General features: G+C 39.1%; 1 protein-coding gene and 1 pseudogene across 2 annotated transcripts in view; both read right to left on the reverse strand.

Moving 5' to 3' along the window:
* NVL (nuclear VCP like) overlaps nucleotides 1-16859 on the reverse strand; it is a 90304-nt gene that overhangs the window by 27094 nt on the left and 46351 nt on the right. For both annotated transcript variants that reach the window (XM_061160132.1, XM_061160131.1), the window contains exon 19: nucleotides 2443-2549. In XM_061160132.1, the coding sequence (XP_061016115.1) occupies nucleotides 2443-2549 (107 nt within the window). The remainder of the gene's footprint in view (nucleotides 1-2442; nucleotides 2550-16859) is intronic.
* LOC133069587 (serine/arginine-rich splicing factor 3-like) lies at nucleotides 7242-9064 on the reverse strand (annotated as a pseudogene).

Here is a 16859-nt window from a genome sequence, read left to right on the forward strand (position 1 = left end):
TCATGTCCTCTGAGTCGGTGATGCCATCCAACCATCTCATCCTCTGCTTCCATCTTCTCCTTTTGCCTTCAATCTTTCCCAGAATCAGGGTCTATTCCAGTGAGTCGATTCTCTGTATCAAGTGGCCAAAGTACTGGAGCTTCAGATTCAGCATTAGTCCTTCCAATGAACATTCAGGGTTGATTTCCTTTAGGATTGACGGGTTTGATCTCTGGAGTCCACCGGACTCTCTCAAGAGTCTGCTTCAGCACACAGTTAGAAAGAATCAACTCTTCAGTGCTCAGTCTTCTTTGTGGTCAAACTCTCACATCTATACATGATTCCTGGAAAATCATAGCTTTGACTACACAGACCTTTGTCAGCAAAGTGAGGTTTCTGCTTTTTAATACATTGTCTAGGTTTGTCATAGCTTTCCTTCAAGGAGCAAGTGTCTTTTAATTTCATGGCTGCAGTCACCATCCGCAGTGATTTTGAAGCCCAAGAAAATGACATCTGTCACAGGTTCTACTTCTTCCCCTTCTATTTGCCGTACTGAAGTAATGGGTCCAGAAGTCATGATCTTAAATTTTGAATGCTGAGTTTCAAGTCGGCTTTTTTACTCTCTTCTTTCACCTTCATCAAGAAACTCTTTAGTTCCTCTTCAACTTCTGCCATTAGAGTGATATCATCTTCATTTCTGAGGTTGCTGATATCTCATCCAGTAATCTTGTTTTCAGCTTGTGCTTCATCCAGCCCAGCATTTCGCATGATGTACTCTGCATATAAGTTAAATAAGCCGGGTGACAATACACAGCCTTGTAGTACTCCTTTCTCAATTCTGAACCAGTCTGTTGTTCCACGTCCAGTTCTAAGTGCTGCTTCTTGATGCACATTCAGGTTTCTCAGGAGACAGGTAAGGTGGTCGGGTATTCCCATCTCTTTAAGAATTTTCTACAGTTTGCTGTGATCCACACAGTCAAAGGCTTTAGCACAGTCAATGAAGCACAGTAGATGTTTTTCTGGAATTCCCTTGCTTTCTTTATGATCTAACAGATGTTGGCAATTTGATCTCTGGTTCCTTAGCCTTTTCTAAAACCAGCTCGTACATCTGGAAGTTTTCAGTTCACATATTGCTGAAGCTTAGCTTGAAGGATTTTGAGCATAACCTTATAAACTTGTGAAACAAGTGCAACTGTGTGTAGCTGAACATTCTTTGGCATTGCCCTTCTTTGGGATTGGAATGAAAACTGACCTTTTCCAGTCCTGTGGCCACTGGTGAGTTTTCCAAAACTGCAGACATATTGAGTGTAGCATTTTAACAGCATCGTCTTTCAGGATCTGAAATAGCTCAGCTGGAATTCCATGACCTCCACTAACTTTGTTCATAGTAATGCTTCCTCAGGCCCACCTGACTTTACACTTCAGGATGTCTGGCTCTAGGTGAGTGACCACACCATTGTGGTTATCTGGGTCATTAAGATTTTTTCAATATAGTTCTGTGTAATCTTGAGACTTTTACAAGAGAAATGCAAATCAAAACTATGAGGTATCACCTCACACCAGTTAGAATGGCCATCATCAAAGTCTACAAACAATCAACGCTGGAGAGGGTGTGAAGAAATGTGACCCTCGTGTACCACTGGTGGGAATGCAAACTGATATAGCCACTATGCAGAACAGTATGAGGCTTTTTAAAAAGCTAAAAATGAAGCTACCAAATGACCCAGCAACCTTATTACTGGGCATATATCCGGAGAAAACCATAATTCAAAAAGACACAAGCACCCCATATTCATTGCAGCACTATTTACAAAAACCAGGACATGGAAATGACCTAAATATCCGTCAACAGAGAAATGGATAAAGATGTGGACATATATACAATGGGATATTCCTCAGCCATAAGAAGGAACGAAACTGGGTCACCTGTAGAGAAATGGATGAACCTAAAAACTGCCATACACAGTGAAGTCAGAATGAGAAAAACAGATATCGTATATTAACGCATATATGTGGAATCTAGAAAAATGGTAAAGGTGATCTTATTTGCAAAGCAAAAGTAGTAGAGAACAAGTGTATGGGTGCTAAGGAGGAAAGAAAGGCGGTGGGAGGAAACGGGAGACGGGGATTGACATATGTGTATACACTGCTGGTACTACGTGTAAAATAGGCAACCAAGGAGAACCTATCAAAGAGCACAAGGAACTCTAGTGCTCTGTGTTGACCTAAACGGGAAGGAAGTCCCCAAAAGAGGGGACAGATGTATACAAATAGCTGATTCACTTTGCTGTAGAGCAGAAACAACACTGTAAAGCAACTACACTCCAATAAAAATTAATTTAAAAAATTATAAATAATAGTTCACTTTCTCCTTTGGGAGATACAGGTTGGACAAATATTTAAACCTATCTTTATTTAAACTGTCAGAAACATATACAAAAATATACCATTTCCTTTACTCACTTTTGTGATAGTTTTTAGGATGGCGAGACGATCTGCTGGGGGTGGTAAACCCACGAAGAGTGTTTTGTCCAGGCGGCCTGGGCGCAGGATTGCAGGGTCAATGATATCTAGAGACAAAGGGAGGAAAAGTCTTAAACAAATAAAATAAAATCTTTTAAAAAATATAATTAACATGAGAGACAGGAAGAGTACATTTTTTAAGAGAAAAAACTGATAAATTAGACTACTTTTAGAATTAAGACTCTCCTCGACCTTAAGAAAGTGAAGTCTACCCACCTCCTTCCTGCCCCAAACATGTTTTCCTTCAGGATTCTCGATCTTATATGATGATCCCCACCTGTCCCCCAAATACCAAGCAGGTTTCTCCCTTCCCTCTCACTGGTGACACATTCTATCAATTTTATCAAGTCTGTTTCCTATTACCTCGAACCTCAGTCAAGGCCAAATGTAATGTCCCCTTAACTGGTTCTTTTCTAAATTCCCCCTCCCTGGGACCCCTTACAATGCTGCCAGGGTTATCTTCCTAAAATACATATTCAATTCTCTCAAATCCTGCTCCACCCTGCAGAATGAACCCTGCAGAATGAAGCCTAACACTTTCACCACCACCTGTCTGATAAGCCTAAGGGTCACCTGACTCTACAGGGCAAAGGTTCACAAACATTCTGGTCTTAGGAAACGACTGCACTTTAAAAATGGAGTGCACTTTACTGATGATTCCTTTTTAACCTCTCTCTCTAGTCCTTCCCTAAATCCCCTCACCCTAGGCAGCCACTGATCTGTTTTGTCACTATGGATTAGTTTGCATTTTCTTGAATTTTATGTAAGTGGAATCATACAGCATATACTACCTGCTTTCTTTTACTCAACATAATTATTTCGAGATTCACCTAAGTTGTCATATGTATCAGTATTTAACTTTTTTATTGCTGAGCAGCATTCCATTGTGTGGCTATATCACATTTGTTTTTTAATTCTTCTGTTGACAAACATTTGGTTCATTTCCAGTTTTGGACTACTTACAAGTCTTTGTATGCGTTTTTCTCTTCAGTAAATACCTATGCAAAGCAGCATGGCAATAACACACTGCAGGTGTACATTTAACATTTAAAAATCAACAAACTGCTTTCCAAACAAGCTGTACCATCTTACATTGCCAACAGTAATATATTCATATACTCTGTGTCCTTGTCAATTCTTAGTACAGTTAATCTTTTGTTGTTGTTGTATTATGATTTAATCTAATTGTATAAAAACTTGAAATTACAACTCCTCTACATTTCTAAGAGGAAGGTTATGTGTGCCTCCATATTCAATTCCGTAGTTATCTTTGAGTCATAAAGTGCATTTTACATCATGATGGATCAATGTAGAATTCCCATGGAATATCTCAAATTACATAAAATGGAAGCAAATTTTAAAGATTTGTGGGAAGTTTTCATACTAATGATAAAAGTTTTTCTCTTTTTTAGGGAAACTTCAAATTATAATGTATCTTGTAACTGCATTTTAAAATGTTGGTCACTGAATATAATGAACTTTGAAATGGTTTCTACTTCTAAAAGTGTACCATCACTTAGGTAAGACAACCAAAGTCTTCCTTCAGTGCAAAACCCTCAATTGTGTTTCTTTACAAAATAAGATTTGTGTAACCAACTGCCTTCTATGGGACAAGAACTATGTTAATAGTAGGATCAACTATTACACAATTATATTAACATTTTATTTTTCAAAACACTTTACAAGAAAATATGTAAGTATGGCTTCCAATACAAATGTTATACCAAGACTTGATACCAAGCTCAGATTACTTTAGTTCTTTAAGGAAAAAACAGGCTTTCAGGTTAAAACAACAATTTGTAACCAAAACTTTAATCCCAAGAATTCTCAAAAAAAAAAAAAAAAAAAAAAAATTCTCACAAAATATATTACAAATGACAGTATGGAAAAAATTCTTGCACAGCATCTCAAAGTTCAGCTCCACAATATATCCTTACACTGGAGGTCACAGTTATCTTGAATAGTCTCAAATTTCCAAATAAAGAATGTTATAAAGAGCTATGTATTCATATACATAACTCAGTGAAACTATGAACCAAGTTGCCTTAATTCAGTGAAACTATGAATCATGCCGTGTAGGGCCACCCACAGACAGATAGGTCATGGTGGAAAATTCTGACAAAATGTGGTCCCCTGGAGGAGGCAATGGCAAACCACTCCAGTATTCTTGCCTTTAGAACCCCATGAACAGTATGAAAAGGCAAAAAGACATGACACTGAAAGATGAACTCCCCAGATCAGTAGGTGCCCAATATGCTACTCAAGAAGAATGGAGAAATAACACCAGAAAGAATGAAGAGACGGAGCCAAAGCAAAAACACCACCAAACTATGATGTGACTGGTGATGGAAGTAAAGTCTGATGCTGTCAAGAACAACACTGCATAGGAGCCTGGAATGTTAGGTTAGGTCCATGAATCAAGATAAATTGATTTAAACAGGAGATGGAAAGAGTGCACATCGACATTTTAGGAATCAGGGAACTAAAATGGATGGGAATGTGCGAATTTAACTCAGATGACCATTGTATCTACTACTGTGGGCAAGAATCCCTTAGAAGAAATGCAGCAGCCATCAGAGTCAACAAGAGTCCAAAACGCAGTACTCGGGTGAAATCTCAAAAATGACAGAATGATCTCTGTTCGTTTCCAAGGCAAACCATTCAATATCACAGTAATCCAAGTTTATGCCCCAACCACTAACGCTGAAGAAGCTGTAGGTTCCATGAAGACCTACAAGATCTTCTAGAACTAACACCCAAAAAAGATGTCCTTTTCATTATAGGGGACTGGAATGCAAAAGTAGGAAGTCATGAGATACCTGGAGTAACAGGCAAATTTGGCCTTGGAGTACAGAATTAAGCATGGCAAAGGCTAACAGAGTTTTGCCAAGAGAATGCATTGGTCATAGCAAACACCCTCTTCCAACAACACAAGGGAAGACTCTACACATGGACATCACCAGATGGGTTAATACTGTAATCAGACTGACTGTACTCTTTGCAGCCAAAGACGGAGAAGCTCTATACAGGCAGCAAAAACAAGACCAAGAGCTGATGGTGGCTCAGATCATGAACTCCTTATTGCCAAATTCAGACTTAAATTGTAGAAAGTACGGAAAACCACTAGACCATTCAGGTATGACTTAAATCAAATCCCTTACGATTATACAGTGGAAGTGACAAACAGATTCAAGGGATTAGATCTGATAGACACAATGCCTGGAGAAATATGAATGGAGGTTCATGACACTGTACAGGAGGAAGTGATCAAGACCACCCCCAAGAAAAGAGAGACACAAAAAGACAAAATGGTTGTCTGCAGAGGCCTTATAAGTAGCTGAGAAAAGAAGAGAAGTGAAAGGCAAAGGAGAAAAGGAAGATAAACCCATCTGAAAGTACAGTTTCAAAAAATAGCAAGGAGAGATAAGAAAGCCTTCCTCAGTGATCAATGCAAAGACATGGAGGAAAACAATAGAATGGGAAGGACTAGAGATCTCTTCAAGAAAATAAGTGATACCAAGAGAATATTTCATGCAAAGATGGGCTCAATAAAGGACAGAGATGGTATGGACCTAAAAGAAGCAGAAGAGATTAAGAAGAGGTGGCAAGAATACACAGAAGAACTATACAAAAAAGATCGTGATATAGATAATCACAATCATGTGATCACTCACCTAGAGCAAGACATCCTGGAATGTGAAGTGAAGTGGGCCTTAAGAAGCATTGCTGTGAACAAAACTAGTGGAGTGATGGAATTCCAATTGAGCTATTTCAAATCCTAAAAGATGATGCTGTGAAAGTGCTACACTCAATCTGTCAACAAATTTGGAAAACTCAGCAGTGGCCACAGGACTGGAAAAGGTCAGTTTTCATTCCAATCCCAAAGAAAGGCAATGCCAAAGAATGTTCAAACTATCGCACAATTGTACTCATCTCACACGCTAGTAAAGTAATGCTCAAAATTCTCCAAGCCAGGCTTCGACAGTATATGAACCATGAACTTCCAGATGTTCAAGCTGGATTTAGAAAAGACAGAGAAACCAGAGATCAAATTGCCAACATCAGTTGGATCATTGAAAAAGCAAGAGAGTTCTAGAAAAACATCTACTTCTGCTTTACTGACTATGCCAAAGCCGTTGACTATGTGGATCACAACAAACTGTGGAAAATTCTTAGAGATGGTTATATGTATGCCTCCTGAGAAATCTGTATGCAGGTCAAGAAGCAACAGTTAGAACTGGACATGGAACAATAGACTGGTTCCAAATCGGGAAAGGAGTATGTCAGGGCTGCATATTGTCACCCTGCTTCTTTAACTTATATTCAGGGTATATCATGCGAAATGCCGGGCTGGATGATGCACAAACTGGAATCAACATTGTCGGGAGAAATATCAATAACCTCAGATACACAGATGACACCACCCTTATGGCAGAAAGCGAAGAAGAACTAAAGAGTCTCTTGATGAAAGTGAAAGAAGAGAGGGAATAAGCTGGCTTAAAACTCAACATTCAAAAAACAGATCATGACATTTGCACCCACCTCAAAGCAAATAGATGGGGAAACAATGGAACCAGTGACAGATTTTATTTATTTACTCCAAAATCACTGCAGATGGTGACTGCAGCCATGAAATCAAAAGACACTTACTTCTGCAGCCATGAAATCAAAAGACACTTACTCCTTGGAAATAAAACTATGACCAACCTAGACAGCATATTAAAAAGCAGAGACATTACTTTGCTGACAAAGGTCCATCTAGTCAAAGCTGTGGTTTTTCCAGTAGTCATGTATGGATGTGAGAGCCGAACTATAAAGAAAGTTGAGCGCTGAGTAATTGATGTTTTTGAACTGTGGTGTTGGACCAGAAGACTCTTCAGAGTCCCTTGGACTGCTAGGAAATCAAACCAGTCAATCCTAAAGGAAATCAGTACTGAATATTCATTGGAGGGACTAATGCTGAAGCTGAAACTCTCATATTTTGGCCACCTGATGCAAAGAATTGACTCACTGGAAAGACCCCAATGCTGGGAAAGACTGAAAGTGGGAGGAGAAGTGGACGACAGAGGATTAGATGGTTGGATGACATCACCTACTCAATGGACATGAGTTTGAGCAAGCTCCGGAAGTTGGTGATGGAAAGGGAAGCCTGGAGTCCTGCAGTCCGTGAGCTTGCAAAGAGTCACTGAGCAACTGAACTGATTCATATACAGCAATCACATGAAAGCATTAGTTGCTCAGTCATGTCCAACTCTTTGCAGCCCCATGGACTATATAGCTTACCAGCCATCACATAAAGCATTAGTTGCTCAGTCATGTCCAACTCTTTTGCAACCCCATGGACTGTAACTTACCAGGTTCCTCCGTCCATGCCATTCTCCAGGCAAGAGTACTGGAGTGGGTTGCCATTTCCTTCTCCAGGGGATCTTCCTGACCCAGGAATTAAACCCAGGTCTCCCATATTGCAGGCAAATGCTTTACCCTCTGAGCCACCAGGGAAGCCCACCACCAGGGAATCTCAAACAGAACTTCTGGCCCAAAGCAAAGGCAAACTAACTTTCTTGAAATTTCTAGGATTCAACACCAACTGGAAAACCTCTTGTCCAGTGCAAACACCAATGGAACTCTCAAACCTCTAACCGAGTTTAAGGGCGCAGCTTTAATTTTCACCTGCTGGTGTGTGTTCACAGCAGCTCTTAAAGACTGCTTGCTTAACTACAGCTGCATACCATATCCCAGCTATGCAAAAAGTCTTCAGTCTCTGCCAGTTTTGTTTCCATAAACATCACACTTTAGCTGGACAGGAGTTAGAGTTTCATCATCAGTCTATGCAAGACTAAAATTCAAAGCAAATTAAACTGTGCTTCAGGGGACACTGTAAAGTATTCTTGATACTACATACCTCAACTGATCCATTTCCAAACCACAAAGAATTACACTCTTATGTGTCACTGTTCCAAGAAACAAACAAATGTGAACAACTAAAACATCTTAAGAATGCATCGAGCTTATGAAGTCTCAAACAAAACCTGAATTTTCTGTACATACTCCTGTCAAAGAAGTTATTTTCTGTATACTGCTCCTCCTGCAAACCGGTCTTCTATTTCCTTTCATTTGACCTACACTGGCTACCAGACCTAGAGAAAGACCAGGATGGTTTGTGATTTCCCTCCTAGGACAGCAATCCCTCTCTTCTACCTCTATCAAGAGACCTGCTCTGACTGGGGGAGAGCTTCTCCATCTTGGAGATAGGCAGCAAGGTGCAGGACTCCTCCTTTAATAACCACTTCAAGGGTGATGACCTTTTGAGATGGAGGTGGACCACAATTCTGATTTTTTTTCACCATTTGACATCTTACTAGGCAGCCATAGTGTTCTCCCATCTAGCCCTGCATCTCGGGGATCTTCAAATTCAACAAAAGCAAAGCTGGGAGGGTTTCTAGGAACCCACATTCTTTGGAGTGGTCCAAAATAGCCTAAAGTTCATTCCAACTCAGTCGTCATTAGTTTCCAAGATTACCTACATAACTTTACAGTCTAATGGACAGGAATCACAATGCATTTTTAGATCCTGGGTTAGAAATGCCAAGGCTCAAATCCGTACACCTTCAGCTGCGTCTTCCTGGTCCTCTCCTACTTGGCACCCACAAATGCTCTCGCAGACTCGGCGTCCATGAAATGCCCAATAATTAGTCTCTTTCATTTCAGTCATTCTAAGGTTCGCAGTGATATCTCATTGCAGCTTTAATCTGCATTTCCTTAAATGACTAATGACATTGAGCACCTTTTCATCTGTTTGTCACCTGTATACTTTCTATGGTGAGGTGTCTGTACAAATCTTTTGCCTATTTTTAATATCTTTTGTTACTGTTGAGTTTTGAGTTATGTTGTTCAGTTCATGAAATATCCTTTATCACATAATATGCTTTGCAAATATTTTCTCTCAGTCTGTGGTCTTTTTATTCTCTTAGTGGCATCCTTTGAAGAGCAGTTCAATTAAACCACTTGCTCGAAAGACTGCACTTTTGGTATCACATCTGTGAAATCTTTGCTTGATCCAAGGTAGAAAAAATTTTACCCTATGTTTTCTTCTAGCAGTTTTGTAGCTTTGGATTTTCATTGGTCTTTGATCATTTGAGTTAATTTTTACATGTCATAAAAGATATGGATTAAAGTTCACTCTTCTTGCATATGGACATCCAATTGTTCCATCACTACTGAAAAGGTCATCCTTTTCCCACCAGTGCCTTTGTGCTTTATTTAAAAATAAAAAAAACAATTATCCCAATATTTGTAGAAATATTATTTTGATTCTATAATCCAATGATCTATATGTCTGTCTATGTCAACACCATGCTGTGAAAAACATCTTTTATTTTAAATATAAAAATGCAGACCTTTCTTTAAAATTTTTTTATTTATTTAGTTTTATTTATCTGGCTGCGCCAGGTCTTAGTTATGGCATGTAAATTCTTAGTTGAGGCATGTGGGTTCTAGTTCCCTGACCAGGGACTGAACCTGAACCTCACACACTGGGAGCACAGGCTTAACCTCTGGACCACCAGGGAAGTCCCACAAATGTAGATCTTAAAGCCAGGTCATCATGTCTCAAAATAAAGCTTCATATAAATAATCCCTATTGTATTTAGAAAGGATTCTTAGTTTACGACTTTAATAATAATTTAAAACTCTCTTATTGACAAACATCACATTTAGTATTTTATAGTTTATTATTTTAAGAAATTATTTACTTATTTTATTTATAGTAAAAAACATCCTGAGAACTTTATATCCCATAAAGTGTGTGTGGCGGGGGTGGGGGGTGGGGTGGGAGGGGAGGTTTAGATGATTTAAACAATGCTCCATCAAAAGCTCTTAAAAAATTTCATGTATTACATTATTTCTCAAAGAAAAGCTGGTTCATACTCAACAATTCTGTTTCACTAATAGGTATCTTAATGATGACAGACTCGGATCTTTCCCCGTCACTTCCTGCCTTGGTTAAGGCCAACTGATCCTTCCAGTTTTTCAGGTCTAAAATTTGGGAGTCATACTGGATTCCATTCTTCCACATCTATGTTCAAGCCATTAGCAAATCCTGTCAACTCTATGATACAACATATTCAGATTCTTTCTACCCCCAGGTATTACCTGATTCAAACTATCATCTTTTACTTGGATTATTTTTATAGCTTCCTAAATGGTTCCTTACCTAATTGTGTCAAAACTTTAAGTAGAAGACTCAAAATAACAATTCTTACCTTCTTCAGTTTCTAACAGAACAATTCTTATCTTTGCAATGAAGAAGTCATCAACAATTCTAAAGATTTAAGGACAAAATCCATTGGCTTACAAATGAGACAGATGCATAACAGGAGAAACTCTTCCTCAGCTGTTGATCAAAAAGCAACTGCTATTCTATTAAGTACTCAAAAAAAGCTAAAATTTAAGAGCTAAAAGTAGCAACTTTCAACTTACAGAAAATACTTTGTTACCAATGGACCTTCAATTTTCAACAGTGTTGCCAAGACAATTCTATGGGGAAAAGATTAGTCTTTGCAACAAAGGATCCTGAGACACAGGCATAGCCTGCAAAAGGATGAACACCTTTCTCACAACAAAAAATTAACTCAAAACGGATCAAAGACTTAAATGTGAGCACTAAAAGTATAAACCTCTTATGAGAAAACATAGAGTTAATCATCTCTGTGACCTTAGGATAGGCAATGATTGCTTAGGTATGATAGCAAAACAAACTGATATAAAATAAAATAGAAACCTACTTACTTCTCTCCAAGTGCTCTCCATTTCAGCAAGTAGCAAACCTTTTACCTAGGTCTTACGTAAAAAATTCTAACAGTAACCTTTGTTTATTTTCTTTCTCACATCCACATCTAATTACAGTACTTTCTATTGGTTTTACCTTCAAAATATATCCCAAAGTGGGGTCAGCTCCACTTCTTAATTCTCCCACCAAGCTCACATCAATTCTCCCCTGGACCATGGATGTTCTAACTCAGATGATCCTCTATGTTAAGAACTCCTTTGGGACTACAGTGAAATTTATGGACTCCTTGTCAAAAACGTGCTTTAATGCATAAGGCAAAATACAAAGGATTACAAAGAAATCAATGGTATTAAAAGCTATCAAACTGTTAGGAAAACAAAATTTTGAATAACAGTACATGCACTTCCTTATTAATATCTTAAACAGCAAGTCTGATAAAACTAATTGTGGAGTAGTATGGGTATAAACAGTATTGTGTGATATCTGCAAAGACTGTAAGGTGACAGAGAAATAGCTACAAGTTCACAGTTCCAGGTATACTCTGTCTTGTCGCCAACGTTCATAATTCAGGGAAATGCTAAAATTCAGTTAGAGGTTGGTGAAATTAAAAATTTTTCACATTTAGGCTCATGTCTACATGTGTGTGCATGCGTGCTAAGTCACGCAGTCATGTCTGACTCTTTGTGACCCTATGGACTGTGGCTAGCCAGGCTCCTCTGTCCATGGGATTCTCCAAGTAAGAATACTGGAGTGGGCTGCCATGCCCTCCTCCAAGAGATCTTTCCACCCAGGGACTGAACCTATGTCTCCTGGCAGGTGGGTTCTTTATACTAGCACCACCTGGGAAGCCCCATGTAGGTTCCTAGATGCCTTAAATTCTAACTACAGATCCCCAAGGTTAAGAATACCATTTTTAGTTAATTTTTGTGAAAGGTTTAAGATCTATGTCTAGTTTTTTTTTTTTTTTTTTTTTTTGCATGTGAGTGTACAGTTGTTACAGCACCATTTGTTGAAAAGACTATCCTTTCTGTTAGGATACTGTCTTTGTTCCTTTGTCAAAGATCAGTTGCATATATTTGCATGGGTCTATTTCTGGCTTCTGTTCTGTTCCATTGATTTATCTTATCCTTTTGTCAGTACTACATTGTCTTGATTATCACAGCTTTATAATAAATCTTGAAGCTGGGTAGTGCCAGTCCTCCAATTTTATTCTCTTCTTTATTTATTTAAATTTTTATTTACTTTTTATATCTTGGCTCCGCTGGGTCTTTGTTGCTGAACACAGGCTTTCAGGTGTGGTAAGCAGGGGCTACTTTAACTGTGGAGCACAGGCTTCTCAGCCGCCACGACCTCTCCTGTTTCAGAGCACAGGCTCCACGGCATGCGGGCTTCAGTGGGCATGGTTCACAGGCTTCAGGGCCAGAGACACGTGGGATCTTCCTGGGCCAGGGACTGCCCTGCCCTGGCAAGTGAATTCTTAACCAGTGGACCACCAGGGAAGTCCCTATTCTCTCCTTTAATACTGTGCTCTTGCGGTTCCAAATAAACTTTAGCCTTTCCATATAAACTTTAGAATATACTTGTGCTTCCACATAAACTTTAGAAGATAAACTTTTGCCCTTCGACATCAACTTTAGAAACAAATGTTCTTAAAAAAAACTTGCTAGGATTGCTCTGAATCTACAGACCAAACTGGGAAGACAACGCTGAGTTAGTCTCTGTTTTTCTTTCTTTCTTTTTGGTGCTGATGTAAATGGTATTGTATTTTCAATTTCAAACTCCAATTGTTCATTGCTAGCACTGACCAACTTATTTTTGAAAAAGGTGTAAAAGTGACTCAGTGGAGGAAGAAGTCTTTTCAACGAATGATGGTGGAACAACTGGATACCACAGGGGAAAAAAAACGCTTTGACCTAAACTTTGTGCCTCACATAAGTTACCTAACAATAGATCACAGGTTTAAGTGTGAAACATAACCATAACACTTTGAAAGGAAACACTGGAGACAATCTTTGCGACACAGTTTTGAAAAACAGATTTTAGACATGGTCCTCAGAAAGTAATGTATAAAAGGAAATAAGAGGATGAAAAGACAAGCTACAGATCGCGACAAAGATGCAAAAAAACCGAATCTCTCTTAGCGTTATTGACAGAAATCACAGTCACTCCAGAAGAGTCTGACAACCTCTTTAAAAAAATGAACATATATTTATTATATGACCCAGCAACCATGCTCCTGGGCATCTATTTCAAAGAAACAAATTGTGTCCACACAAGAACCTATATTCAGGTGTTCAGGGCAGCTTTATATGAAGCACTCAAAAACTGGAAATGAACATAATGCCCCCAAGAAGAGAACAGTTAAACAAACTAGGATCTACCTCCACATCACAGAATATTAGTACTGAAAAGGAACAGCCTACTGATACATACAAGAATTTCAATCAGTCTCATACTTTGCCATCTGATGTGAAGAGCTGACTCATTGGGAAAGAATCCTAATGCTGGGAAAGATTGAAGGCAGGAAGAAAAGAGGGACACAGAAGATGAGATGGTTGGATGGCATCACTGACTCAATGGACATGAGTTTGAGCAAACTCTGGGAGATGGTGAAGGAAAGGGAAGCAGGAAGGAAGGTGAAGGCAGGGAAGCCTGGTATGCTGAAGTCCACTGGGCTGCAAAGTCAGACACGACTTAGCAACTAAACAACAAGGGCATTAGAATAGGTGAATAAAAGCCAACCTAAAGGTCACATTTTGTATGATTACTTTCATATAAAATTCTTAAAGTGATACAGTTATAGAGATGGAGAATAGACTAGCAGTTGCCCTGAGTTAGAGATGGTGGGAGAGAGGTGGTTGTTTCCATAAAGGAACAGCAGGAAGGAGGTCTGTGTGGTGATGGAACAGTTCTTGTGTTGACTTCAATGGGATTACATGAATCCACACATGTGCTAAAATAGCACAGAAATAGACAAAATTACACAAATGTCTTTTCCTGGTTTTGATTTTGTACCATAGTTATGTAAAATGTAAAACAACTGGGTAAATGAAACTTCTGTGCATTATTTTTTATGATTTCCTGTGAGTTTATAAATGTTTCAAAATACAAAGTTATTAATAAAAAAAGTCACGTGTTTTATAAAAAAAAAAAACTAGATCACATCATTCCCCATTCAAAAAACCTTCACGGCAGAATAATTAAACCCACATTCCATACTGTGGCCTAAAAGGCCCCTTGCTCCTCTCCATTACTGACTCCCCCCGGCACCCCCTAAGTCTTTTCACTTGAGACACACTGGCTGTGCTGGTTCTCCAATCTTGTTCTCACCTCAGGGTCTTTACACTTACTATTTCCTACCTGGAATGCCTTCTCTCAGATTACTGTATGGCTCAATTCTTCACATTATTTGGGTTTCTGCTCATGTCACTTCTTCTGAAGAAGCCTTCCTGGACTATGATATCTAAGTTAGCATTCCTTTCCCCAAAATAGACATTCTGCATCCTCTTACCCTGTTTTATTGGACCGCCTATTACTTATTCCCTGTTCAGCCCCAAATCAGAACATATGCAGGCAAATAAATTTTCTGAATTGTTAACCTTTGAATTCCCAAAGCTCAATAGGACCAGGCATACAATAAAAATTCTGTAAAAATGAGTGAACAAGTAAATCTTCTGAAATTAAAGAAAACTATACTGATATGACTGTTCAAAACCAAACCGTAAGGCTGAATGTATAACTTGCACCATAATACAAAGAATATGATGAAAGAAAAATTTACATAACAAGGATTAAAGATAACTACATGTTTTTACATTCCGACTTCTCTCCCTTTGAATCTGGCTCTTCCTGTCACTGTCCTGACCAAGAGAATTTGTCTAATCTGGGCCTTACCTTCAAGAGGAATGGCAACTTCTGCCTTTATCTCTTGGCATCCAGTTGTCATCTAAGAAGGGTGAGTACTCAGAAAGCCATGCTAACAGAAGTCAAGCCACATGGCGAGGCCTTGGAAGATGAGCACTGCAGAGGGAGAGGGGAGGCATAATGCCAAGGAGCACCAAGACAAGACATGAAAGGAGAAGTCACCTCGGAAGGGGTTCTCTGGCCCAGCCATGCCTGCTGGTGGCATGTGGACCACAGATGAACCACCTGGACAAGCCCTCCTTGAATTCCTCACCTACAAAATGACCAACAATGCAAAAATGGTGATTTTAAGACACTAAATATTGTAGCAGTTTGTCATGCACCAATAGCTGACCGGAACATCAGGCAAGAGGGGATTTCTTAAAGTTAACCAGGAAACAAGTTATAAACAACCAAACAATGTCACAGGATAGAATACAATGGAACAGAACTGCCAAATAAGCATCAATACAAGCAAGGAGACCCAAAAAATGTTTTTAAATTTATGTGGCTCCTCAATGTAATGGGGAGGAAGTGATGGGTGAGTGAGGTACAATACCCAAGGACGGAAGACAATACCCAAGGACGCTTGGAAAGAACAAAACACAGGGGCCACACGATGATTCAACCTCCATTCACTGGCTAAGCTCAACAGACGACTACACTCAGCTGTCCGGTTTTACAACTAAGGAGAATCTGGAGAAGGAGTTCAAAGATGAATAAAGAGATCAGAGGAGGCGGAAAAAACATGAGGAAAGACAGTGTACCTGAAGCCTTTTGAAGCAAAGGATTTAAGTAAAACTTAAGTAATGCTGAAGGATCCACTATTTTCTAATCTATAGAGATTAAACTAAAAGATAAGATGTTTACAATAAACATGAATGAAAAATGTTAATGCAGTTAAAGACAGAATAGGTTATTATGGCAGACCAAACACTGTCTTCTTGAAATCTGCTAGAAAAGATCTGCAGCTGCTTGGGAAAGGTAGGATGTGATGCTATCCAAATTTGAGACCTTCAAGGTTTCTTCTAGGATGACTCTGATTTTATGACCCAATGACTGTTCCTACTGCCAATACCTAAAGTGCCTATGACAATCATAATAATTACTTAACAGCTACTTGCCACACACTACAATACATACATTATCAACATCACTTAAGCTTTGTGCCAATACTGCCTATTAGGTATTATCATCTTCATTTTATAGATGAATAAGTACTGGTTAGCAAGATGAAGTAATATATGCCCAGGATTAATGTGGTACAGCAAAATATAAGTATAGTGGTCGTTACCTCTGGCTCTTGGCTAGAGTTTTCTGTGCAACAGCAGTGTCTTTGTTATGCGAAACAGATGACTCAAGGTTGGCCCCAATATAACTTCAGGATGGGGCTGGTTATCAGCATGACTAACCATCTGATTAGAAGGTTGGAACTTGTAGCCAGACATCTGGGGAGGTAGGGCACGGCTGGAGACTGAGTTCAATCACATGGCTGATGAGTCAATCAATAAAAACTCTGGGCAAGAAACCTGAGGGAGATTCCTGGTCAATGAACACACTACACTGACGGGCCAGGAGGGTGGTGTGTCCTGACTCCATGGAGAAGGGGCCTGGAAACCGTACCACCTCTGAGATCTAGCCCCAAGTGTACCCTTTATAATAAACT

This window comes from Dama dama, chromosome 14, assembly GCF_033118175.1.
Source record: "Dama dama isolate Ldn47 chromosome 14, ASM3311817v1, whole genome shotgun sequence".
NCBI lineage: Eukaryota > Metazoa > Chordata > Mammalia > Artiodactyla > Cervidae > Dama > Dama dama.